Raw genomic sequence first — 26,368 nt, 5'->3', positions numbered from 1 at the left:
TTGTTATCGCAAAAATAAATAGAACTAAGCCCATTAAAATAAAATTCAAACAAATCTTCTTGGAATAATCTATTCAGTATACAGTACTACTGTATATGCATTTACCTATGTTACTTGTCGTGCTAATTACTCAATTTAATATTCTTCTATAAGCGTATCATTATACATCGGTGATCTAAAGTTGAATAATGAAAACTTATATTTTGCAATGAATGTAAACCTGGTTTGTGAAACACTAGCGAGTCTAAACACTTGAGTGACTTTTGATGTATGTAATTCATTTCATCAAACGAAACGGCCGTCCAGTGCTTCCAGGTTTTCCATGGTGGTCTGTCTTCAACTGACTCATGATCTCAACTATATAACATTTCATTAAAGCTCTCTTTAAAATGTTCCAATTACTGATATCTCTTTTTGCAGACAGATTATTAGAATACAATTTATTGTTGGAAAAGTTCATGCGTATCTTCGTTCATTACATATCACTGAACTGTCTTTGTTTAAAATTCTGGATAAGTCAGCAATCTTCAGTGTAAACTGAAGAACAGTTTAATATTCAAATTCACTTAGTATTTTTTGTTTGAATCTTACCATTGATGTTTTTAGGACTGCAACTTGTCAGTCTCTTATTGGCTATATGTGCATACTGTGCGTATTGCCTCGATATAGCCTAAATTTACAAGCATTATAAGCAAAGATGGATAGTGGCTAGTAGTGGAATCCAGGACGCGCGTTTTGTCCTATTTGAGACTCGTCAGCTGGATGTACCTGCATCTCAGAGTTGATGTTCACCCTGAGACTCGAACCCAGTACAGTTCGCTTGAAACGCTATCGCGTTATCCACTCGGCCACTGAGTCCTGATAGTCACTTGCTTGTGCAATATTATTTATATTCATCTTCTAAAATAATGTATTAGAATAACTCAGCCATTTAATATCTATATTTATGGAATGTTACTGGAGTTTACATATTTTTACTTAAGAATGTGTACTTACTAAAAGTACTCCTGTTATTTGAGAAAAAAAATATACACAATGATCTATTTAAGATTTATGAATAGACATCAATAATTTATCCACTAAACTAATTTCTTAATAGAATCTCTACTCAGCAAAATAACAGCGATGCTTACGTGACCTTGGAGGTGCCCACTTACGTCTAGGATTAAGTTAGTGTTACAAATTAGCCTGAAAAATTGGGATGAAGTGCTAAAAGTTAGAGTTTCCATCATGAGCTGACATAGACTATAATGCCAACAAGCTATTTAACCATATGAATGGATGAATTTCGTGCCAAAATCCAAAGACTTGCTATCTAAAATCCAATTGGTTTGTTCATAAATTATATTCTTACCAAATATTCCTCAATAAACTTTAACTACTTGAAAACACTAAAATTACATGCATTTGGTTTAAGATTTGCGTTGACGACATCCTTATCATCTAAATGATCGTGTTAATAATACTCCTCATTGCTTGGTGAAAAGGACTTAACCAATATTCACCATTTAAGCAATTATCTAAACTAATGTTTATAATTTAGTTTACGGAACTTTAAATCACATTTTTATTTTGGAGAACAATTTTGACTTAGTTGACCTGAGCCTCTGACCACATGATATGGCCTTGAGCTACGGGTTCAAATCCCACAGGGTGGGATCATAGATGCACACTGCTGAAGAATATCATAATAGGACGAAGCGGCCGTCCAGTGATTCCAGGTTTTCAATGATTGTCTGACATCAATCAATTCATGATCTAAATCAAGAATAATATTTCTTGGTTTGTTTTTATTTTTAAATTCCCCCCTCCATAATTTGATGGAATATTTGCAATTATATCCATGATGCGTGGGCGTGAATGATAATGATTGGTTGTTTGCTTAGTCAGACATATAAATAGTGTGACAGGTGTCAGATGAGTTATATATTCCCCTATGCTTATTATTATTTATTATTATTGATTGATTGTCCGTTTGTTGTGGGTTTGTGTCGGGTTTTGGTTTGGAAATATATTTGATTTATGTTGAAGTCCTGGGAGGTACTCTAGTGTAGATTTTCGTCTAAGGTGAGTTAACGTCCTATTCATGAGTAAAAATGAAAACGAATCGTTATAACAATCCAGATAGTACTTTATTTATAAAACTTTAAACTTTATTAAACAAAATAAAAAAATAAGTAGTATCTATTCACTTAGTATTGTTTGTTTGAATCTGGTTTGAAGTCCCATAGTGAACATCAACTCTTAGATGCAGGTACATCCAACTGACGAGTCCCGAATAGGACGAAGTATCGCGCTTCGTGAATTCCACTGCTAACCACTATTCATCTTTGCTTATAATAATTATGAATTAAGTCAATATTGAGGTAATACTCACAGGATACACATATGCCAATAAGATAGATTGATCAATTGTAGTCCTAACACATCAATTTGAAAGATTGGAACTAATAATACAAAACAAATGACCAGTGAAACTATTCCATTAAAAAAAAGAAAACTTTAATTGATATAGTTAAGTAGTATTTAAGTAGTATTTACTTATATATATTATCACTTTTTATTAAATCTTATTTTAAATTCATTTAGTATTGTTTTGTTTGAATCTTCCCATCGATATGTTAGAACTGCAACTGGTCAATCTCTTATTGGCATATGTGTATCCTGTGAGTATTGCCTCAATATTACCTTAATTCACAATCATTATAAGTAAAGATGGATGGTGGCTAGCAGTGAAATCTAGGACGCGCGTTTCGTCCTATTTGGGACTCGTCAGCTGGATGTATCCGCATCTCAGAATTGATGTTCACTCTGGGACTCGAACTCAGTACCTTTCGCTTCAATTTTGACTTAGTTAACCCGAGTCTCCGATCACATGATATGGCCTTGAGCTACGGCAGAGCTTTACTCTAATTTTTTATTTTTTTTAATATTATTTCAGATTATTTCAACTGAATGATTGAATATCTGTAATCAACAAAAACAACAAAAACAAAAAGAAAATTACCAACAATAATCATACCTACCTGTTACCATCTAGAATCCACTTCAACTCTTCCTCTTTTTTTTCCTTTTTTTAAATGTACCGCCGATTTTTTAAATCAAAAAATGACATAGCAACACGTTTAATTTATCCAATTACATTAATTGATTTAAATCAATTAAAATTACCTAAAAAATATTTAACTAATTATATTAAAACAACAAAATATACAATATGGACATTTATACCATTAAATTTATGGGAACAATTACATCGTTTTGCCAATATATATTTTATATTTATATTAATATTAAATTTTATACCAGATATTGATGCATTTGCTAAAGAAATAGCACCAATACCAGTTTTAATTACATTAGCTATTGTTGCTATTAAAGATGCATATGAAGATTTTAGAAGATATTTATTAGATCGTAAAGTAAATAAAAAACCATGTGAAGTATATTCAATGTAAGTTTGTTTTTGATTAATAATTTAGTAATTTTATAGAGTTGAAATTATGAATTGATTGAAGTTAGATAGCCATGAAAAACTTGGAAGCACTGCTTGACGGCCGTTTTGATTTTATTACGAGATTCCTCAGTGGCAGTACTCATTCACGATCTCGCCTTGCGAACGAGATTCGAATCGAGAACCTATCCATCTCGCGCCGGAGCACTTAACCGATAGACCACTGAGCTGGTTAGCATCCAACGGTGTTAATATCTAACTTTAATCGATCCATGAAATTGAGCAACCATTCACCAAAGTCGTCAGTGAGTTGATATCTCTCAACAGACCTGGTTGAACTCCACTGGTTATATATATTTGAGAATTAATAAATGATGATGTAATTGAAGCTAGAGCGCCATAGAAAACCTGGAAGCAGTAGACAACCGTGTCGTCCTATTGTGGGACTCCTTATCACATGCTTACTAGTAACTGGCTTCAAGAGGTATTTCATGAAGTTCTAGTGAAAAACAGTGATCAATGAAGTTCAATCAGGTGTGTTGTGAGATAGTAACTCACTGAAGACAATGGTGGACGGTTGCTCAATTTCATGGATTGGCTGGAGTTAGACACTAAGAGCATCGGGTGCCGGCTCAGTGGTTCTAGAGGTCAAGCGCTCGCTTGAGAAACTGATAGGTCCTGGGTTGGGATCTCGTGAGGCGGGATCATGGAAGCGCACTGCCACTGAGGAGTCCCACAATAGGACGAAACGGTCGACCAGTGCTTCTAGGTTTTCCTTGGTGGTCTAGCTTCAATTAACTCATGATCTCAACTATTTAAAGTTTTTCAATTCATTTGTTATTTTTTTACTTGAATCTTTTATTGATATTTAATACTGCAATTGATCAGTCTCTAATTGGCATATCTGCATACTGTGCATATTGCCTCGATATAGCCTTAATTCATAAGCATTATAAGCAAAGATGGTTAGTGGCTACTTGATGAGTCCCAAATAGAACGAAACGCACGTCTTGAATTCCAGTGCTATTCACTGTTCATCTTCGCTTATAAAAATTTTTCAACTTTATTATTTTATAAGCTTAAATATATATTGTTGAATAGCTAAAAAATAAGCAAAGAGGAAGTTCTATACATATGTTTGAGGGTTTTTAAAGAAATGATTTAATAAATTATTTGTTATCTGGAGCACCGATTGTACTTTCTTTGATTAGTTTGATAAACTTTGGTGGTCCAGTAAAAGTATAACATACTGATGACCTTAAGCGACTTATCAACCAATCACGAGGGGCTGCTTATTTATATTAAGAGTATAAAGTAATGAAATAACAGTGGGATAACAGTTTTGATTTTAATAACTAACACTCATAAGTCAAATTATCCGTCCTAGTAAAGAAAAAAATGCAGGTTTACATATATGTATACAGACTAAGAGTCGAGCTAGTATTATGATTCAGGATTATTATCCCATGAAGTTTTCGTCACTGATTGATACATTTATAATGCAGAGTGCTTAGGGTTAGGTATGAGGAGTTAAACTGGAGTTTCGAGTCGGTTTGACAAATTGGGGTCGGGGTTTTCAACAAATCTGATATCATTTATAATGCGATGCCTTGCCATCTTCCTGATTACAAACTTGGGAAACTTGGAGTTGAGATTTTTATTGAAGTAGTAATCGAACGCATCGACAACTTCACTTATCTTCGAAGCCTGATCAGCCTTAATGGGTTGGTGTCTGACGAAATCTCAGCACAGATTAAGAAAGCTAGTTTGACTTTTGCCAACTTACGTCACCTATGGCGAAGACAAGATATTCGTCTATCAATTAAGGGACGAGTATACTGCACAGCAGTTCGCTCTGTTCTACTTTACCGCTGCGAAACGTGGCCGATGAGAGTAGAAGATACTCGTAAGCTACTGATATTTGACCGCAAATGTCTTAGAAATATTGCTCGCATCTGCTGGGATAACCGGGTAAGTAATAGTGAGGTTAGACACAGGGTATTAGGGAACGATGGTAAATCAGTTGATGAGGTCATGAATCTTCATCGACTGAGATGGTTGGGCCACGTGTTACGTATGACTGAACACCTTCTTCGGTTTGGGCACCCGGGCAGTATTACAGCCCACACACACAAATAGTGTGGCGCATATGTACCTGGTGCCCTTTTGTACCAATATATATGTGTTTAAATAAATAATAAATGACTGAACACCGATTACCACGACGCGCTATGCTGACTAGCATTGGCGATGGTTGAAAGAAAGTTGGGGGCGGCCAAACCAAATCAGTGCTTGAAGTCACTAAATTCTAGTCTGAGCCATGTTGGTAGATGCAAGCTACTTGTTTGGGGTTCGCGTGACTGCTGAGGAGTCCAATAATAGGACAAAACGGCCATCAAGCAGTGCTTCCAGGTTTTCAATGGTGGTCTAGCTTCAATTGACTCACGCTTCCAACTATGAAAATACTAAATCTCCACAAAACCCCTTCTGATATTACTCAAGTGTTTTTCCAGAAATCACTCTGGATATCATAAATAGGGTATAAAATTTAATTTTCATTTCATCCAAATCATTAATTTTATTCTAGAATGGCTTTTTCATCAGTAATTATCAAAGTAACTGGTAGGACGAAGATATATCATAGCTCAGGTAGATGATTTAGGTGAAGTTTTGTTCTCTGAGCTGCATGATGGTGTAGTTGTGGGGCTTTGATTGTTCTTCTGAACAACATCATCAGCATAAACGTCAAATAGAAGTGAAGCATCGATTTTAACAGAACAAACTGTGAGTTATATGTGAAGAAATTCGAAAACCTCACTTCTACTTGAAGTTTGTATTCAGAAGAACAATGAAAGCTCCAGGGTCACACCATCCAGCTCAGAGAACAAAAGTCTACCTCAATTCTTGAAAACAACAAAATATATTCTAGGTTGTCATTACAAAATTGTCGATAATTTCAACCATTATACATAAATTATCAGGTTCGCCCCAATCCCTGGACGTTGTGAATCCATTTTTTACTGGTGGGACTATAAGTGGATGTTGCTTAGATACCATGTACTAGAACGAAATAGTTGTTCACCGCTCCCTGGTTTTTGGTAGTAGTTTAACAGAATTCAATTCATGGTGTAGAGTACAAGTTGAGGAGTGACAAAAACGTTAACGTCTAATGATTTATTTAAATTTAGATTCTGTATATAGTATTGTAATGAACGAAGATTCGATTGAGAAAACCAATTTATTACTATATCAGAAGGGGTTTTTTGTGGAGATTTAGTATTTTCATAGTTGAAAGCGTCAATCAATTGAAGCTAGACCACCAGGGAAAACCTGGAAGCATTGGATGGCCGTTTCGTTCTATTGCGGAACTCCTCAGCAGTGCGTATCCACGACCTCGCCTCGCGAGATTCCAACCCAGGACCTACCAGTCTCGCGCCAGAGCACTTAACCGATAGCTTCAATTGATTCAGTAGCTCTGTAAATTATGGAAATTATACTTTAAATACATCATTTCCATATGTTCCTTGAGTTGTCTTTTACATACTTCATTAATCTTTCTATCCCTTTGTTAATCTAATTACTCTTCGTTTTCTTTCCTCACCTCTTTATTTTAACCTTCTGTTGGTAAGTAATCTATTTCCAATTCCTACTAAATATTACTTACGTCTCTCCCCATCAGTAGTTTACACCATAGTATACTTATTTTACTTTTTTTCTTTTCGATTCAAAAGTACTCTCTCTTAAATATGAGTTATTCTTTGCAAAAAAATAATACTAATGTTCTTATAAAATGTTAATTCTTTAATAAGTTCAATTTTCAACTGTCTAATATGTTTTAGTGTTTGTTTTTCATTCAACTCATTCATAAGTATTCATCTGAACAATATTATACTTATCTCTAATGCCCCTAAATGCCCTGGTACGACCGAGAGTGGAGAGAGTCCGATCTCCCTCTCCAAATGCTCTCACATGGCCACGCGTATATAGCCTCTGCCAGGGAAGTCCTACTCACTGCCTTCTCGCACCACGGTTGTTGTTTACGAAATTGAGAAGACGAAAAGCGAATGCCCGGCGCTCTAACCGTGTTGGTGGACACGGAAAGTTCATCTAGGGGAGTTGGAAAACCCTGATTCCAAATAATGGTGTACATGGGCTCCAGTATCCTGAGAGAACAAATGGAGTATGAATTAATCATTGGTCACCGGCTACCATGAGACTGCATCTCCTCACGATGCTCCACTGCCTTGTGGATCAGATCTTTCGGTCAAAGGCTCCGGTTGTGGCCCCCTAAGAAAACCATCTGTGTCGGTTTGGGCAACTAAACAAAACAATGAATATTTTTTAATGAACATTTATTTAATTTCACTAGTTCAGATCATCAGTCAGTTGAAGCTAGACCACCATAAAAACCTAGAAGCACTGGATGACCGTTGTGGGACTCCCCAGTAGTGCGCATCCACGATCCCGCCCCGCCGTTCAGTGCTTCCAGGTTTTCCGTGGTGGTCTAGTTTCAATTGACTCACGATCTGAACTATTGAAATTACTATAATATCCACAGTACCCTTCTGATATTTATTCAATTGATTTTTATTTGTTCATTTTTTATTTCAAACAAATTTTGTCATGACAACAGTTGATTATTTGAAATAAAGAAACAAAATAGAAAATATTAGTATATTGTAATTTATTCATTCTATTGTAGTGTCGGTTGATATTGTTATGCCCTTATACCTTCTTCTAGCTTCTGAACAAGCCAATTTACCTATCTATCTTGAGTCATGTTTCGACCTTGTTAATTATTCACTTATTAACCCTGACTATTTTTCATATGAGCGTTTGTGTGTGTACGCTTTTTATCCTATTTATCACATGTCTGTCGTTTATTTTTATCTGACTTTAAATACCGATTGAGGCTTGGTAACAGTGAGTTGGCTTACCCGCCATCTCCAATGCGTGTCATTTATGCTTCGCTGGCTGATATTTGCTCATGTGCTTATAACTTTCTGTCCTGCATCATTTGTCAATAAAACTGTAGTTGCCGCTTCTCTTTACCTTCTGATTTTATACACCGTTAAGATTTGTATTATAACGATGATCGAGGTGAACGATCAACGAAGCATGGCACTACACCATTCATTATCAATATCAATTTTTTAATTTCTACTTATAAATTTTTATATTTACATTTCTTTTGTGTTTATTATGATCCATATGTTTACTATCAATATATTATTGTATTAGTTTAAATGAATCCATTGAATAGTTATTAAATTAGTCAAAGATAAGAATAAATTCACTTGATGTTGTTTACTTGTATCTTCCTATTGTTATTTAGGACTGCAATTGATCAGTCCCTTGTTGGCATCCTGTGCGGACTGCCTCAACACTCCCTGAAGTCACAAGTTTTATAAGCAAAGATAGATAGAGTGAACATCAACTCTGAAATGCAAGTACATCCAGCTGACGAGCCCCAAATAGGACGAAACGCGCGTCCTGGATTTCACTGCTAGTCATTGTCCATCTTTGCTTATAAAGTTTATGACTTTAGGCAATATCGAGGATGCACAGATGCCAATAAGAGACTGATCAATTGCAGTCCTAAATAACAATGGGAAGATACAAGTAAACAACAGCAAGTGAATTTAAACTTCACCCCATTGCACAAGCAGGTGGCTATCAGGATTCAGTAGCTAAGTTGATAACGCGATGGCGTTCGAAGCGATCATTACTGGGTTCGAATCCCAGAGTGAACGTCAACTCTGAGATACAGGTACATCTGTCTGACGAGTCCCAAATAAAACGAAACATGAGTCCTAGATTCCACTTTTAGTCACTATCCATCTTTGCTTAAAAAAACAAGAATAGTTTTGGGGAGTTTTTTGTTTGCTTTCGTTTCTAAGGTCAGTAATACTCTTTACTGTTAATATAAACTATACATAATAATATTGATAGTAATCACAATAATACAATAATAGGGCTAGAACCATCATAGGAGTTTTAGTTAGTAACTAATACTCATAATCTAAATAGTTTGTTTTGTTTTGTTTTTGTTTATTTACTTTACTATTTACGTTATTTATTCTCATTGGTTTTCTATTTCTTAGTTTTTAAATCATCAGATCTATTGTCCTCATAATCAGCATGATTATACTGAAGGTCACATAGTACAAGGAAGTGAGGTCATTATTAGTTAGTAAACTATAAATAAACATCTATTCTTTTTGTAAGCAAAGATGGATAGTGAATAGCAATGGAATCCAGTACACGCGTTTCATCTTATTTGGGCCTCGTCAGCTGGATGTACCTGCATCTCATAGTTGATGTTCACTCTGGGACTCGAACGCAGTACCGTTCGCTTCAAACGCCATCAGGTTATCCACTCGGCCACTGAGTAATGATAGCCACTTGCTTGTGCAATGGGGTGAAGTTTAAATTCATTTGGCATTGTTTGTTTGAATTTATTCGTTTTATTTTTCTTCAATTCAATAAAACAGTAAAAGTTTTAATTGTTTGTTAATATTGAGCTTAAATAAAACTTGGTTAGCCTCCGTTAGAAATGGATTATTTGTATCATATAAAATGCTTTCGTTTAAAGATATGCTGAATTAGTGATTGATTTTAACTAGTTGAAAGCGTGAGTCAATTGAAGCTAGACCACCATGGAAAACCTGGAAGCACTGGACAACCGATTCGTCCTATTATGGGACTCCTCATCAGTGCGCATCCACGATCCTGCTCACTAGTGACTGACTTCGAGAGGTAAATCCAGGAGTAAAATTACTAAAATCTCCACAAAACTCCTGATAAAAACGTGTACACAAATATTTATTTATTTGAACACATAAATATTGGTACAAAGGGGAACCAAATACATATGCACCATACTTCGTCATCTGATTTGTGTGAGGGCTGAGATAATCTCCAGGTGCCCAAACCGAAGCAGGTGGTTTTCTAGGAGGTGCACTCACCAAGCCTTCAACCCAAAGGTTTAATCCACAAAGGCAATGCAGCAACGTAAGAAGATGCAATTCCATGGTAGCTGGTGACAAACAATTGGTTCATACTCCATCTTTTCCTTCAGGATCCTTGAACCCATTTATATCATTGGGTTTTCCATTTCTCTTAGCTAGATCCTCCATATCCACCAACCCAGTTTAAGCCCTTACGGGACATTTGCTTTTTGTCCTCTCCAATGTGTAAACAGCACCCGTAGTGCGAGAAGGCAGAGGACAGGTCTTCCTTGGTAGTGGCTGTATACGCATAGCCATGTGAGAGCATTTGGAGAGGGAGAACGGATTCTCCTCACTCTCATCGCACCAGGGACAAGTATACTTTACGTGCATACCAGTGACATATAGGTTCTCATTTATGCATCCTATGGTATATACTAGGTATAGTTACCCCTTGGCAGGGTAAATAGTAACATTTCCCTTCTTTTTTATTTGCTGCCCATCATTCTTGTTTTGTTTACTGATCTGTTTTTTTGTGTTTAGTTGGACTGCTTTTTTGACATAAGGGAAGAATGTATCACTAGTTATTTTCGATCGAGCCCAGTGCGTACCACTTGGATATATCTACATACGAAATTACACATTCCACGACTCGTGCAATTTAGTTGTATATGCATACACAAAGAGCACCACCTTTACGATTTTTGGTCTTCGGGAATCCAGGTTACAGTAGAATAGTAGATTAGTTTGATCTCCACCAATCTCTCAGGTTAGCTAATGAGGTGGCCCCCATTACCTAGCAGCTTTACGTAGAGGCCTTAGGCCGTATTTCTCTGCCTTATTCGGCTGTACTAAGAATAACTCCTAAGATGAAATCACTATGTTTGTTTGAAGCAACTTGAAGATTTCTGGTATTCTTCACGTACGTTGGTGTGTGAAAATTTTACGTGCAATAACTATCGCTGGTTCTTGTGAATCTACTAAATTTAATTTAGGAGTCAGAAGTCTTATTAGACTGTTTTTAAATCTAAGTAATTTTGTGAAAATTAATGTCAATGATCATAGACTACCTTTTAGTTGTCCCTTCTTTTATTTAACTAATTCTCGTCCTTTTTTTTAAACTACTTTCACGAATTAATTATTCTACAGACAAGAAAACCAGTATGTGATTGATCAATGGCAACATCTTCGTCCAGGCGATTTTGTTCGTTTACACACTAATGATATCATTCCAGCTGATATTTTATTGTTAGCTACATCAAATAGTACTGGTATTTGTCATATTGAAACATCAAATTTAGATGGTGAATCTAATTTGAAACAACGTGAAATTATTCCCAATTTATCGAATAAAGTAAGTTTGAAATAATGATAGTTTTTTTCGGCCTGACTTTTTGAAGGTTTTCAATAGTGGTCTTGGATCTATCCATTCATGATATCAATCTTAAACTCAACAATCTCCACAACCCCTATACTGATATTGATGAGTTGTCATTTGGATCCGTCTATGTTACAATGCATGTTTTGAATTATACAATTTGTCACCAAATAATGTTCATTATTACAATAGCACATATGTAACCTAGTATATCGTGTTTTATTTATTATTTATTTAAACACGTAAATATTGGTACAAGGGGCACCAGATACATATGCGCCACACAAATCTCATTTGATTTGTGTGTGGGCTGTGTTACTACCCAGGTAGGTGCCCAAACTGAAGCAGGTGGTTTTCTTAAGGGACCACACCCGGAGCCTTTGACCTAAAGGTCTGATCCATAAGGCAGTGGAGCATCGTGAGGAGATGCAGTCCCATGGTAGGCGGTGACCAATGATTGATTCATACGCCATTTGTTCCCTCAGGATACTGGAGCCCATGTGCACCATTGGTTAGGAATCAGGGTTTTCCAACTCCTCTAGGTGAACTTTCTGTTTCCACCAACCCTGTTAAAGCGCCGGACATTCGCTATTCGTCCTCTCGATTTCATAAGCAACACCCGTGGTGCGAGAAGGCAGTGAGTAGGACTTCCGTGGCAGAAGCTATATACGCGTGGCCATATGAGAGCATTTGGAGAGGGAGAGCGGACTCTCTCCACTGTCGGCCGTATCAGGGCATTTGGGGGTATTGTGTTGATAATGATGAAATCACAGCAGATTTAAAATGACGAATCCTGACTATTTCAAATACCGTTAAGTATTTCAACAAGTATTTCAAGAAAGTTGTTTAGAAATAACACCTCTCACTGATGGTTTATCATGATAGTTTTATGTAAACAGTCATATATCTTTATTAACATGATTTTTTTTTATTTTCCAGGATGAATTTTCACCACTGACATTTCTTTATCCAATTGAAGTAGAAGCCCCAAGTGCTGAATTATACAAATTCCATGGGAAAATGTACGTTATGTAATATAAATCTAACTTGATATTTGTTGTAATAATAGTTAAATATTTCAGTTTATACGAAAAGATTTTATTCGTTTCATCAGTTTGATATTCTTTAACGAGTCTACTTTATTAGGTGAATTACTCACTTATTGATCAGAAGGGGTTTTGTGGAGAATTTAGTATTTTCATAGTTGAAATCATGAGTCAATTGAAGCTAGACCACCATGGAAAATCTGGAAGCACTGGACGGCCGTTTCGTCCTATTACGGGACTCCTCAGCAGTGCGCATCCACGATCCCGCCTTGCGAGATTCGAACCCAGGACCTACCAGTCTTGCGCCAGAGCACTTGAGATCTGATGACATTACAATAGGTTGACAAAAAAGGGTAATTAGTGTATTTAAGTATATCTGTATAAATACTAGTGTGTTTTCATTATCCATTTAAAAGCTTATCATAATTCAAATTAATATGTTTTAGATATATAATGTATGATTGACGATTGACTGGTAACCTAACTAACTATATGACATTTCAAACTGTCAAGACTAAGGTTTTAAAACCGATGAAGACGAACACTGGAAGTTGAAGTCGTATTTTGAAGTCAGAAAAGGAGTAATTTCTAGTTCACTAACTTTGAGGTCATTTATTTTTAACTAGAAAATTTAACATATGATCAGGAGTATGAAATTGTCTTACTCAGCTCCGAAATGCCCTGGTATAGTGGAGGGTGGGGAGGGTTCGCTCTCCTTCTCCAAACACTCTCACATCGCCATATGTAAACAGCCACTGTCAGGGAAGTCCTACTCACTGCGTTCTAGTGGCAGGTGTGTTGTTTACGAAGTTGAGGGGACGAAAAGGGAATGTCCAGTAGGGGCTTAAACCGGGTTGGTGGATATGGATGATCTAGCTAAGGGAGTTGGAAAACCCTGATTCCAAACCAATGGCGTACATGGGTTCAAAGATCCGGAAGCAAAAGATGGAGTAAGAACTAATTGTTTGTCACCGGCTATCATATGACTGCATCTCCTTACGTTGCTGCACTGCCTTGTGGATTTGACCTTTAGGTTGAAGGCTCAGAGAGTGGTCATCTAAGAAAACCACCTGTTTCGGTTTAGGCACCAGGACAGTATCTCAGCCCTCACACAAATCGAATGACGAAATGTGTTCATATATATTTGGTGCCTCCTTGTACCAATGTTTATGTGTGTCATTTATGCTTTTTTCTTAACTGATATTGATTACGAACTATTACTTACTTACTTACACCTGTTACCCCTCCTTGAGTAGCATAGGCCGCCCACCAGCATTCTCCATCCAACCCTGTCATGGGCAATCCTCTCAAGTTCTTTCCAGTTAACATTCATCCTTTTCATATCTGTTTCTATTTCCCGACGTAATGTGTTCTTTGGCCTTACTGTTTTCTACTTCCCTTCCGGATTCCAAGTTGGGGATTGCCTTGTAATGCACATTGGTGATTTCCTCAATGTATGTCCGATGTACTTCCAACGTCTTTTCCTAAATTTCTCTCCAGCTGGAAGCTGGTTTTTCCTCTCCCATAAAACGCTGTTGCTGATAGTATCCGGCAAATGTGTACTTGAAGCTACTAAATATATAGAACTCTGTTGTACAAAAAAACCTGCTACAATTGTAGAATATTTCTATGTGCTTCAGAATTATGTAACTTTGAAAAAACGTATCGTGCACTGATATCATTCGATGAGATCCATTATGTCATATACGCTCCTGTTTTTATATTACAATTTAAATCATGAATATTTAATCATTTTTTATATTTATGTAAAGGTGTACTTTGTGTAAATTGTTATTCCATTCTACCGATCTAAGTTAGACCATTAATAAAAACCTGGAAGCACTGGTCAGCTGTTTCGTCCTAGTATGGAACTCCACAGCAGTGAACATTCATGACTCAATGGTCTAAAGGCTAGGCGTTCACGCACAAGACTGAAGGTCCTGGGTTCGATTCCAGTGCTTGGAGTCGTGGATGCTCATTGCTGAGGAATCCCATGATAGGATGAAATAGCTACCTAGTGCTTCCATGTTTACAATATTGATTTTACTTAAATTAGTTCACAATCTCAACGAATATTTTACATCTTTTTTTAAACAAGTATGATTTTGAAACTCCCGAGAGAAGCATAGTAACTAAGAGAATGACTAACATATTCAACACAGTAATTAAGACTATTTAGCATATAAATATATATTGAAAATGAAGTCATATATATTATTTTTCATAGTTGTAATCATGAGTCAATTGAAGCTAGTTCACCAAGGAAAAACCTGGAAGCACTGGATGGCCGTTTTGTCCTATTATGGGACTCCTCAGCATATATATTAACTCATTTTCACTTACGTAGTTTTATTATATTTCAATCAGGTCAAAACTATAAGCAATTTGCTTTTATTAGAATGTAACATGCACAGAAATATTAACTAGTATCTTTCAGTTTGTTCCATCATTATTTTTTCCCTTTTTTCAAGTCTACTTCCAGATATACGTATTCCTATTCACAAGAATAATATGCTACTAAGAGGTTGTGTATTACGTAATACTGATTACGTAATAGGTATTGTTATATATGCAGGTAAGTATCAAATCAATATCTATTTGTTAATAAAATTATATACATATCGGTAGTAATTTTTTAAAATAATAATGTTTAATCAGAAAGGGTTTTGTGGAGATTTAAGTATTTTTCATAGTTGAAATCATGAGTCAACCACGTCTGTTGTGAGATAACAACTCACTGAAGACAATTGGTAAACGGTTGCTCAAACTTCGTGGATTGGTTGAAGTTAGAGATGAACACCGTTGGATGCCAGCCGGCTCAGTGGTCTATCGGTTGACTGCTCACGTGCGAGACTGTTAGGTCCTGAGGTACGAATCTCGTGAAGGTGGGATCGTGGATGCGCACTGTTGAGGAGTCCCACAATAGGACGAAACGACCGTCCAGTGCTTTCAGGTTTTCCATGGTATTCTAGCTTCAATTGACTCATGATTTCAACTATGAAAAATAATAATGTTTACTGATCGTCAGATAGCATTGTAGTGCACATTCACAGTGTGGTAACAGTGGGAAAGCAACTTAAGTTAATTTTAATAAATATTTCGGAAGATGCAATATAACTTCCTAATCCAAAAAGAAGTCTACAGTTTCCGATTTAAAAATGCGCTTAAGAGGAACTCTAAGCCAAAACATAACAAGTACATTATTATATCGTGATTAAGAAGTACAGAGTATTTGTTTTCATTGTATACTCAACAAATGATTATAATCATATACATTCGGTCTCGTAGTGCGTACATTTCAATCCAACAAGAGAATCCAGGTAATCACATTTTCAAATATCAATAATTTTATGACAACACAATCATTATCTATGGTTATCAATCGGTCTCTATGTTCACTCAAAAATGAATTGACATGCTTTCCGTTTGAGAGTTGTGAAGGCTTCAGTGTTAGGAGGGCCGTCAACTCCGATATTAAGGACTTCTGTGGAGTTTGAAAGATGATATAAATGAGTATGCAAAGTTTTTTTTGACATTAAATATTTATACAGATAGAGTTAAAACTTTAGAAGTGACCATTTTTACATCATTCAAAATTTTTTCAAATTCTCTCATTGGGTGAATATTTTGAACTAAAAATCTGTACATAGTATATGTAAGTGATTAATTTATGATAAGTAACTAATAGTCGCCTTATCTACTTCCTTATTTTAATAGAATTCTGTCAGTTATATTACAATGTGAGCACTGTATAGTCAATCATTTTAAAACATTTAGTGCTACAAGAAGTCAGTCATAGACCCTTAAATGCCCTGATACTGTCGTGAGTGAGGAGAGTCTTCTCTTCTGCATGAAATCCTCTCACATAGCCACGTGCATACAACCACTGCCTGAGAAGTCCTACTCATTGCCTTCTCGCGGCGGTGTTGTTTACCAAAGTGAGATGACGAAAAGCGAATATCCGGCGCTTTAAACCGGGTTAGTGGATACGGAGAATCCACCTACAGGAGTTGTAAAATCCTGATTTTAAACGAATGATTTACATGGGTTCAAGGATCCGGAAGCAAAAGACGGAGTAAGAACCAATTTTTTATCACCGGCTACCATGGGATTGCATCTCCTTTCGTTGCTGCAATGCCTTGTGGATTAAACCTTTGGATTGATGGCTCGGGAAGTGGCCTCTCTAGACAAGCATCTGCTTTAGTTGTAACACTCGGGCAGTATCTCAGCCCTCACACAAATCGAATCACGAAACGTGGCGTATATATATTTTGTGCCTCCTTTTACTAATGTTTATCTGTTTAAATAAATAAACAACTCATCAATAACATATTTAACTCTAATGGTAATCTCTTTGGTCTTGAGTCTCATACAGAGCATCAGTTCTTTCAAGATTGTAGTTAATGTGTGATGACAGTTAACAATAGATACAAAACCAATCCTCATCGATGTTACCCATTTGCCTTCAACTACTTAAAAGTAATTTTTGATTTCAATAAATAGATCATTTGCTTAAGAAATATTACAGTCAAAACCGGTAAAAAACAACCCTAAAAACAGTAGTTAATGGTTCTTATCACAAATCATATAATTGATTATTTATCATAGAAAAGTCAAAAGGTACAAAGTCACTAGGTAGGTATTTATTGATTTTTTTCTCTTGACTTTCATTTTCGATTTTCTATGAACTTCAGTGCTTAATCTGTAGAGTATTTATCAATCGATTATGTAATTTAAGTTCACGATCAATTAACTGGGTTGTATCAAATTGTATGAGCAAACAAATCATCCAGTTTCCAAATAAAAAAAACAAACTATCTCTGTTGTGAGATAGGAACTCACTGAAGACAATTGGTGAATGGTTGCTCAACTTCGTGGATCAGTTGAAGTTAGACATTAACACCGTTGGATGCCAGCTCAGTGGTTTATCGGTTAAGGGCTTCGGCTCGAGACTGGTAGGTCCTGGGTTCGAATCTCGCTCGCGAGAGTGGGTTCGTGGATGCGCACTGCTGAGGAGTCCCATAATAGGACGAAACGGCCGTCCAGTGTTTCCAGGTTTTCCATGGTGGTCTAGCTTCAATTGACTCACGCTTTCAACTATAATAAATACTAAATCTCCACAAAACCCCTTCTATGATTAATATCTCTCTTTTGTTATTCTATATCACATGCTGGGTTTATTTTGATAACCACTAGAATCAAGAAACACTGGACAGCTGTTTCATCCTAGTTCAAAACTCAGCAATGGGTGAGGGATCAGTCCCATAACTTTCAAGCCTCGAAGTGAACGCTTAAGCTTCATGCCATTGATTCTGCATTCAGTTGTTTACATTTATAATTTCAGTCAGTTCACGATACTGTACAACTATCATTCACTGTCACTGATCTTGTCAATGCATAATGATAACATAGTTAAAATAATGTCCGATTAACTGACGGTCGTCTTACCAATCATCCAAGATCTGTAGTGGTAATGTATATTCTCAAACCATAAAAAAACTTTAGTCAATAAAATCTTCTAATCTTAATGTTCTGTTTAAAGGTTGTGAAACAAAGGCAGCTTTGAACAATTCTGGTGTCCGATTTAAGAGAAGTAAACTGGAAAAACAAATTAATATGGATGTTATATGGTGTGTACTTATTCTAGTTTTAGTCTGTGTCACTGGAGCTATTGGTAAGTTAATGGTGACCGGCAAAAGTTTACTTTATTTCGATAGCCCACATAATTGAAAAAAAAAGATAATTGTAAATACATAAATAGTCTATGACAATAGTACCATAATTTACATGATTGACCGAAGGACATGACGATGTTGCAAAATTTTGGTTATGATCAAACCATTAAATGGGAAGTGATCGTAATTTTCATATATCTGCGTTAAAGGTTTATGTTGAACTGTTCCGATCATCTTTATTTGTTGTATGTGTTGGGGAGTTCCAAAGTATGCTTTTGAAAAGTTCATATGGGTCCAAGAAACGCTGAGAAACATTTTATCCAATTATTGTTAAATAGAAGCTTCTAGAAAGCGAAGAGCCACGTGTCACGTTTCTGATTGAATGTTTACCTATGCTACTACTATATTCAGTATGTTTCTTGAAAATTCCTTAGACCCCAGGGTCGTCTGTATTATTATAAATACCCTCGTTTCGCTGTACATGTGGCTTGAGACTAAGTCTTTTTTTAGTGCTTCATGGACATGATACTTTACTTGTGCTTTATGTATACTGCAATAGTCTATTTCAAAAATATTCCTTTCTTAAAAGTTCAGTGGCTTTTTATTGTATAGATAATTTAATTTATGTGAATTCTGTCTTTTGATTTAAATATATTACTAAGCAATTTCATAGTTTAAATCACCAACTTATCTTAACTAAAGTTCCAGAGTGAACATCAACTCTTAGATGTAGGCACATCCAGCTGACGAGTCCCAAATAGGATGAAACGCGTGTCCTAGATTCCACCGCTTGCCGCTATCCATCTTCGCTTAACTAGAACAGTATTAAAAGCTTGAAAGCACTGGATAGCTGTTTCTTCCTAGTATAGTGCTCGACCTCTCAACAATGCACATCGATGATCACATTGAGTGGTCTAGCTTAATGATCGATTTGTGATTTATACTATAAAAGTTTTAAAATCCTTATACTATTAAGTGTTCAATAATCAATAACATTTTTAGACAAATTTATTAACCCTTAAGTACCATTTGTAATGTTACAATGGAATGAACTTATTAAAACTTTATTTTCTAAATTCCAACTTCAAAGGTGTACCCATATTACTTAAGATGTAATACCGACATATACTTCAGTGTGTTATAATTATATTTTGCTATATAAACGACCCAGCTATTCCTATTGCTTAGTATTCTTATATCAATGACATTCGACAAGACCCCAAAATCAGAACACGTTGAACAGGAATGAAATTGTATTCACAAATAACAATGATAAGTGAACAGCAATCACTGATTTGAATAACGTTCATATATTTATACATAAGAAGCTTCTAGATTTTTCTTCAATAATATGCCCGGGCTGATCGGTTTAGAATTAGCCAATCAGCGCTCAGCAACACCATCATGCATGAAACATACTTTAATCCAATCTATATCCCACTAACAAAATGCTTTAATAAGTACTAACATTCATTATTGTATTGTATGAAGTAACAGATTTAGTTGGGCGACCTATGCTCTTCCAAGAGGGGTAATAAGCGTAAGTAAGTAATTAAGTAACAGATTTAGTCAAATATTTTGTAGAAATTGATTATATTGGGAAAAATAGTCTTTATTTCTCAGCCAGCCGTTAGAAAATTTAGGGAATACCAAGTAGTTATTTTGTTTTCATCATTATTCACCCGATGAATGGATTTATTTTTACCGCCCTTGAAAATTTATCATTTGAAGACTTTTACGTAGACATTTACACTATTTGAGGCATCTCAGACAATCAACTCACTTTTGAAAAAACCTTGGTTTCTATTCAAATGTGGGGTCTAGAAATATTAGAAGTTTTTCTGCCTAAAATCCAGTTTACATTATTTTGTGATATCTAGGCTATTTAATTCTATATCAACATGGATATGCTTAAATAAAGTTATTAACATGAGATATTAAAATATTTTGTTTAATTACTGTATAAAGTAATTACATATACTCTATGATATCAGTATGGAAGATTTCCGGAGAGTTAGAAGCAGTGACCAGTGGAGCTCAAACCACGTTTGTTGTGAGATAGGAACTCATTGAAGACAATTGGTGAACGGTTGCTCAACTTTGTGGATTGGTTGGAATTAGACATAAACACTACCGAGTGCGGGCTCAGTGGTCTATCGGTTAAGTGCTCTGGCGCGAGACTAGTAGGTCCTAGGTTCGAATCTCGCGAGGCGAGATCGTGAATGCACATTGCTTAGGAGTCCCACAATAGAACGAAACGGCCGTCAAGCAGTGCTTCCAGATTTTCTCTGGTGGTCTAGCTTCAATTGGCTCACGCTTCCAACTATGAAAATAATAAATCTCCACAAAAAACCCTTCTGATGATAATATTTTCACAGTTGAAATCATGAGTCGATCTAAGCTAGACCACTATTTAAAATCTGGATACACTGAACAGCCGTACTCACTAGTGACTAGTTTCATGATATAACTCTTGGACTGTTATAACGCGTGGGTGTGCCAGTTGTTATATCGATTGGATGCCGAATTAAAGAGAGAGGAGTGAATTTATTGATAGGACGCAAATGATACATAAAATCGTACGAGTAGTCTTGATTACTTGTCAGTCCTCCTAAATGCCTAACCCAGACAGTTGAATCCAGAACACTAATAACAGCCTCGGCAATATGGATCATTATTCACAAGCATACTGGGTTTATATACAAACCAAACAGACCACATCGTACCAAAAAATAGAAAATAACATTTGTACAATAATTGGCCAAATGTGGCTGTGGATAGGGGGAAAGTAATCAATAATAAGTCAAAGGTCAAAATAATACGAATATGAATAGTTTAGTTACGTAACAATTATACAATAGGAAATATACATATTACATTGGTCGATAAATAGTCCTCAAAAGTTATCATTCATAATTCACCAGGGGATATAACATGGACTTCCAGTGAGAATTTGTGACCAGTGATGTTCAACTATGTTGCATGTGAGATAGTTATCCACCTCAAGCAATTGATGAAAGGTTGGACAAGATCATGAATTGATTGAAATTAGACATTGACACCATTGGATGCAGACTGAATGGTGTAGACTTTGAGCGTTCTTGTGTGAGACGAAAGGTACTGGGTTCGATTCGCACATGTGGAATCATGTATGCACACTGCTGAACATTTTGTTACTAGGACGAAACGGTCGTCCAGTGCTTCCAGGTTTACCATGGGGGTCTAGCTTAGATCGACTCGTAATTTTAACCGTGAAAATATACTCTATGTGTTGAGGTGGTAAAGGTTTATCGCTCAGAAGCATGGAAACTTCACGCGAATAAATCACTCAGGGTAGGGAAAGCAATTACAAAAATTCGTATTTTTTTTGTTTTAGGTAGTGCTGTTTGGCATCAGAATTTACCAGGTGATGATGTATTGTTCGTGGCGCTTGATAGGAATTCTTCAACTTCAACACCTGCTTATCAAGGTTTTCTCAATTTTTGGAGATTTGTAATAATTTTTCAGGTGAGTTAATCGCAGTAATTATTCGTAACGATTTGTAAAGAAAGACTGAAAGTAGAAGCGCTGTATATATGGGTTGATAAGAACAGCCTGAACAGAAAGGATAGTATTCAACTAGCAATTACTTGGCAAATGTTCGTTAATAAGTAATTGAATCCTTTCTCTATCTAACCTGTTTATTTCACGTGTATCGTTATTCTGACAGAAATTAGTCTACGTTATTTTAACACTTATTTATTTATTTATTTGAGCAAATAAATATTGGTGCAAAGGGGCACCAAATACATATGCACCACACAAATCTTATTTGTTTTGTGTGAAAGCTGTGATACTGCCCGGGTGCCCAAACCGAAGCAGGTGGTTTTCTTAGGGGGCCACACCCCGAGCCCTTGACCTAAAGATCTGATCCACAAGGCAGTGGAGCATCGTGAAATGCAGTCGCATGGTAGCCGGTGATCAACGATTGATTCATATACCATTTGTTCCCTCAGGATACTGGAGCCTATGTGCACCATTAGTTTGAAATCAGGGTTTTCCAACTCCCCTAGGTGGACCATCCGTGTCCATCGATCCGGTTAAAGGGCCGGACATTTGATTTTCGTCCTCTTAGTTTCGTAAACAACACCCCCGACACTATGAGAAGTCAGTGAGTAGGACTTGTGTGGCAGAGGCTATATACGCGTGGCTATATGAGAGCATTTGGAGAGGAAGAGCAGACTCTCCCCACTCTCGGCAGTACAAGGATATTCGGGGGAAGTGGTGCGCATCCACGATCTCGCCCCGCGAGATTCAAACCCAGGACTTACCAGTCTAGCGCCAGAGCACTTAACCGATAGATCCCTGAGCCATTTTAGCACTACAATTATGTATTTGATAATTCTCATTTTACATGCATATCAAACGATTCAGAAACTATTTCAAACTTCAAATGGCACTTTTATTTTTGCTTCTAACTCAATCTTACACATACATACATACATACATACACAGCCATTCATTCATTTATTTTCATATTATGAACTTTTCACATGATCCATATGTAATTTACTCATGTTATCCTACTCACTAAAGTCAACAACTGAACATGATTGGATTAGCACAGGATAGATTCGATTGTTAAACACTATAGATTGCTTTGATGATTTTGATCTTGATTATTACCCTGAAGAAGTCCAGACAAGTTAGCGGGATGAAACGTCCGAATTATTTAGATTTCAATCTCTGAAACCATTTTATATATAATTTTCACTGATGGTTTCTCTATACTCGGCGTCAAATTTTTGTTTAACTATTCGTTCTAATATTGACGAGTATTTGTATAAATCTTTAAAATAACTTTCAAATGTATCAAATTTCTGTTATTCAACATAACTGAAAGAAGACAAATTAGTTTTAGAAAATCAGTTTCGTATTTCAGATTTGAACTGTATTCAAGTCAACGTAAATTGTACAACTGGGTAGTATTGTTGTAGTGAATGCCACTCGTAAGATTGCTTACAAGTATTTTGTAGTGGAACATCTCTTGGAAGTTGCAATAATCGGCAACTGAAGAGAAGATTTTCAGGAGATCAAAAAACAACGGAATAAGCAGAATACTTTGGAGACCCAAATAGAAACAAGAGAAGACAATCGAGAAACAACTTGGATTGCATGATACAATAGGATATCGATGGATAACTCGAGATTAGGTGTACATATTGCATAAACATTCTATCATTTCACTACATATATGTATTCCTTCTACCCAGTGTCTTGTTCTATATTATAGGATGAATTTTGAGAAGGCTGAAACTTTATGAGCTATTTTTAGGATTATTATTACTTATATCTTTATTGTATTAATTATTAGATAAATTTATGGTTGGATTTCTTTAATACTTTTATTTAAGCCTTCATCTGTCGCTATACAATTTATAATCCCTTAATTATTGCTAATTAATTATGTACAGTTTACTTCGCCATCTAGCACTTATGGTATGATAATCTTTAAAGTATAATATTATAAATTGGTGTGCTGTACAATACATTATAGCATGAGTTTTAAGTCATAATCGAGTACAATAAAGAACCATTTTGCTTCCTGTATATGTTTCCTGGTTAGCTACTGGATTAGAAGGAAGGCGTTAAGGCCTTGGATGTAACTCATTGATCAGTATGTCACTTCTTGTAATAGGAAGTAGCCTCTTTTACTGACTATATAGGTTGGCTAATCGATAATCGGAATCGTAATTAGGCGATACAACACATGATATCGACTAATGCTCGAACCACAACAAATTGCTGATCATAAGACGACAAGTAGTATTTCTAGCCCTTTCAAAAGTGTATAGGTAATAGCTGAGTATAAGAATTCAATGATTTCGATGATCATTTTCATTAGTACCATTCCTTACATGAATTCTTAATCGTGAGAAGTTTCAGGAAAAAAGGGAACACCTGACTTGTAGTTTGATTGATGTAATGAATATCCAAGTTGAATTTCTCCATAAATCTCAAATTTATTTGTTGATTTAAAATGTGGATGTATGATTGACCGAACGCTGAATTCTATCACGTTTAATAGTTTGACATTGCTAACAACGAGATCTTATCTATACTAATAAAAGTGATTAACGTAAATGGCTATTACAAATTAGTCATCGAACTTTCTAATTGTTAGATTAAAATAAACAGTGAATAACTTGACGTGTAAGTTCCATCAATAGACATTCTGATTACTCCTGTGGCTGTGGTCGAAACTGTGAATTCACGTTTTGTCGTATTTGAAATCCTTCAATTTTATTTATCGCTCTGAAGCAATTGATGAAGGGTTAAACATGATAATGGATTGATTGAAATTAGACATTGATGCCGTTGAATGCCGACTAAATGATGTAAATGTTGAGCATTCTTGTATGAGACTGAAGGTACTAGGTTCAATTCGCACATATAGAATCATGTATGCACACTGCTAAAGAGTCTCATACTAGTACGAAATGTACAGGTTTTTAATGATAGTCTGGTTAAGATCAGTTCATGATTTCAACTATGAGAACTGTATAATCTCCTCAAAATCTTCAATCTCCCCAAAATCCCCAACAAAAAATGTAACCTTGATTCAAATAACATTGACCTGATAGATTAATTACCAGGTTAAATATTTTTCTGTTCTCTTTCTCTACTTCTGTTTATTATAATGTTTGTATTGTATTGTTTTTTTTTCTTTTAATAGACTATTATACCATTACCATTATATGTAACTATTGAATTTGTTAAAATGCATCAAGTATGGCATATGAATAATGATTTACAATTATATGATAATCATTTAGATAGACGTATTGAAATACATGCATTTAATATACCTGAGGATTTAGGTCAAATTGAATATGTATTCACTGATAAAACAGGTACATTAACGGAGAATAAAATGGAATTTAAACGTGCTAGTATTAATGGAATAGATTATAATGCAGATGATGGTTAGTTGATTTATAATTTACAATATTTTGTTGATGTAATTGGATAGTTTGATAAGTGATTATCAGAAGGGGTTTTGTGGAGATTTACTATTTGCATAATTGAAAGCTTGAGTCAATTGAAGCTAGACCAACATGGAAAACCTGGAAGCATTGCTTGACGGCCGTTTCGTTCTATTAAGGGACTCCTTAGTGGCAGCGTGCATCCACGATCCCGCACTCGTGAGATCCGAACTCAGGACCCACCAATCTCGAGCAAGAGACCTTAACCGATAGACCAGTTCAAACCACGTCTGTCGTGAGATATCGACTTACTGAGAACAATTGGTGAACGGTTGCTCAACTTCGTGGATCAGTTGAAGTTTGACATCAACACCGTTGGATGCCGGCCGGCTCAGTGGTCTATCGGTTAAGTGCTATGGCGCAAGACTGGTGGGTCCTGGGTTCAAATCTCGCAAGTGCGGGATCGTGGATGCGCACTGCTGAGGAGTCCCGTAATATGACGAAACGGCCGTCCAGTGCTTCCAGGTTTTCCATGGTGATCTAGCTTCAATTGACTCATGATTTCAACTATGAAAATAACTGGATAGTTTGATAATTGATTGCAAATTTTACAGCCTACAGACTTCTATCTTTCTTGGCAAACATGATACAATATAAAAAACGAATTAGAAACATAGTATTCAAATCTTTGACTTCAGTAAACTTTCTAAATACCATGATAATAAGTTACTGTATCATTCTCAACTTCGCTAACTGGACAAGTTATCACTTCATACGCTAGAATTTTGAGAAATCGCTTTTCTAAACTATTTACATAACCTTACACGAGTATTATCATGTTATAAGGTTCTGTATAAAAGATAAATCACACCATCAGTTGCAATAACAAATTGATAACAA

General features: G+C 35.9%; 1 protein-coding gene and 1 non-coding gene across 2 annotated transcripts in view; one reads left to right on the top strand and one right to left on the bottom strand.

Moving 5' to 3' along the window:
* Positions 1-788: 788 nt before the first annotated feature.
* On the bottom strand, positions 789-855 carry Smp_tRNA_01749_Gln_TTG.1.1. Its single transcript has one exon. It is a non-coding gene (tRNA).
* A 2,225-nt stretch (positions 856-3,080) lies between these two features.
* Smp_181230 (phospholipid-transporting atpase) overlaps positions 3,081-26,368 on the top strand; it is a gene marked incomplete at both ends in the record, with an annotated part of 65,099 nt that continues 41,811 nt past the window's right edge. Inside the window, 7 exons of the mRNA XM_018791240.1 lie at positions 3,081-3,454; positions 11,554-11,758; positions 12,722-12,804; positions 15,300-15,403; positions 18,371-18,502; positions 21,880-22,010; positions 25,219-25,468. Of these exons, the coding sequence (XP_018645576.1) occupies positions 3,081-3,454; positions 11,554-11,758; positions 12,722-12,804; positions 15,300-15,403; positions 18,371-18,502; positions 21,880-22,010; positions 25,219-25,468 (1,279 nt within the window). The remainder of the gene's footprint in view (positions 3,455-11,553; positions 11,759-12,721; positions 12,805-15,299; positions 15,404-18,370; positions 18,503-21,879; positions 22,011-25,218; positions 25,469-26,368) is intronic.

This window comes from Schistosoma mansoni (genome assembly GCF_000237925.1).
Source record: "Schistosoma mansoni, WGS project CABG00000000 data, chromosome 3 unplaced supercontig 0141, strain Puerto Rico, whole genome shotgun sequence".
NCBI classification, from domain to species: domain Eukaryota; kingdom Metazoa; phylum Platyhelminthes; class Trematoda; order Strigeidida; family Schistosomatidae; genus Schistosoma; species Schistosoma mansoni.
This window is presented reverse-complemented; position numbering and strand designations above follow the sequence as displayed.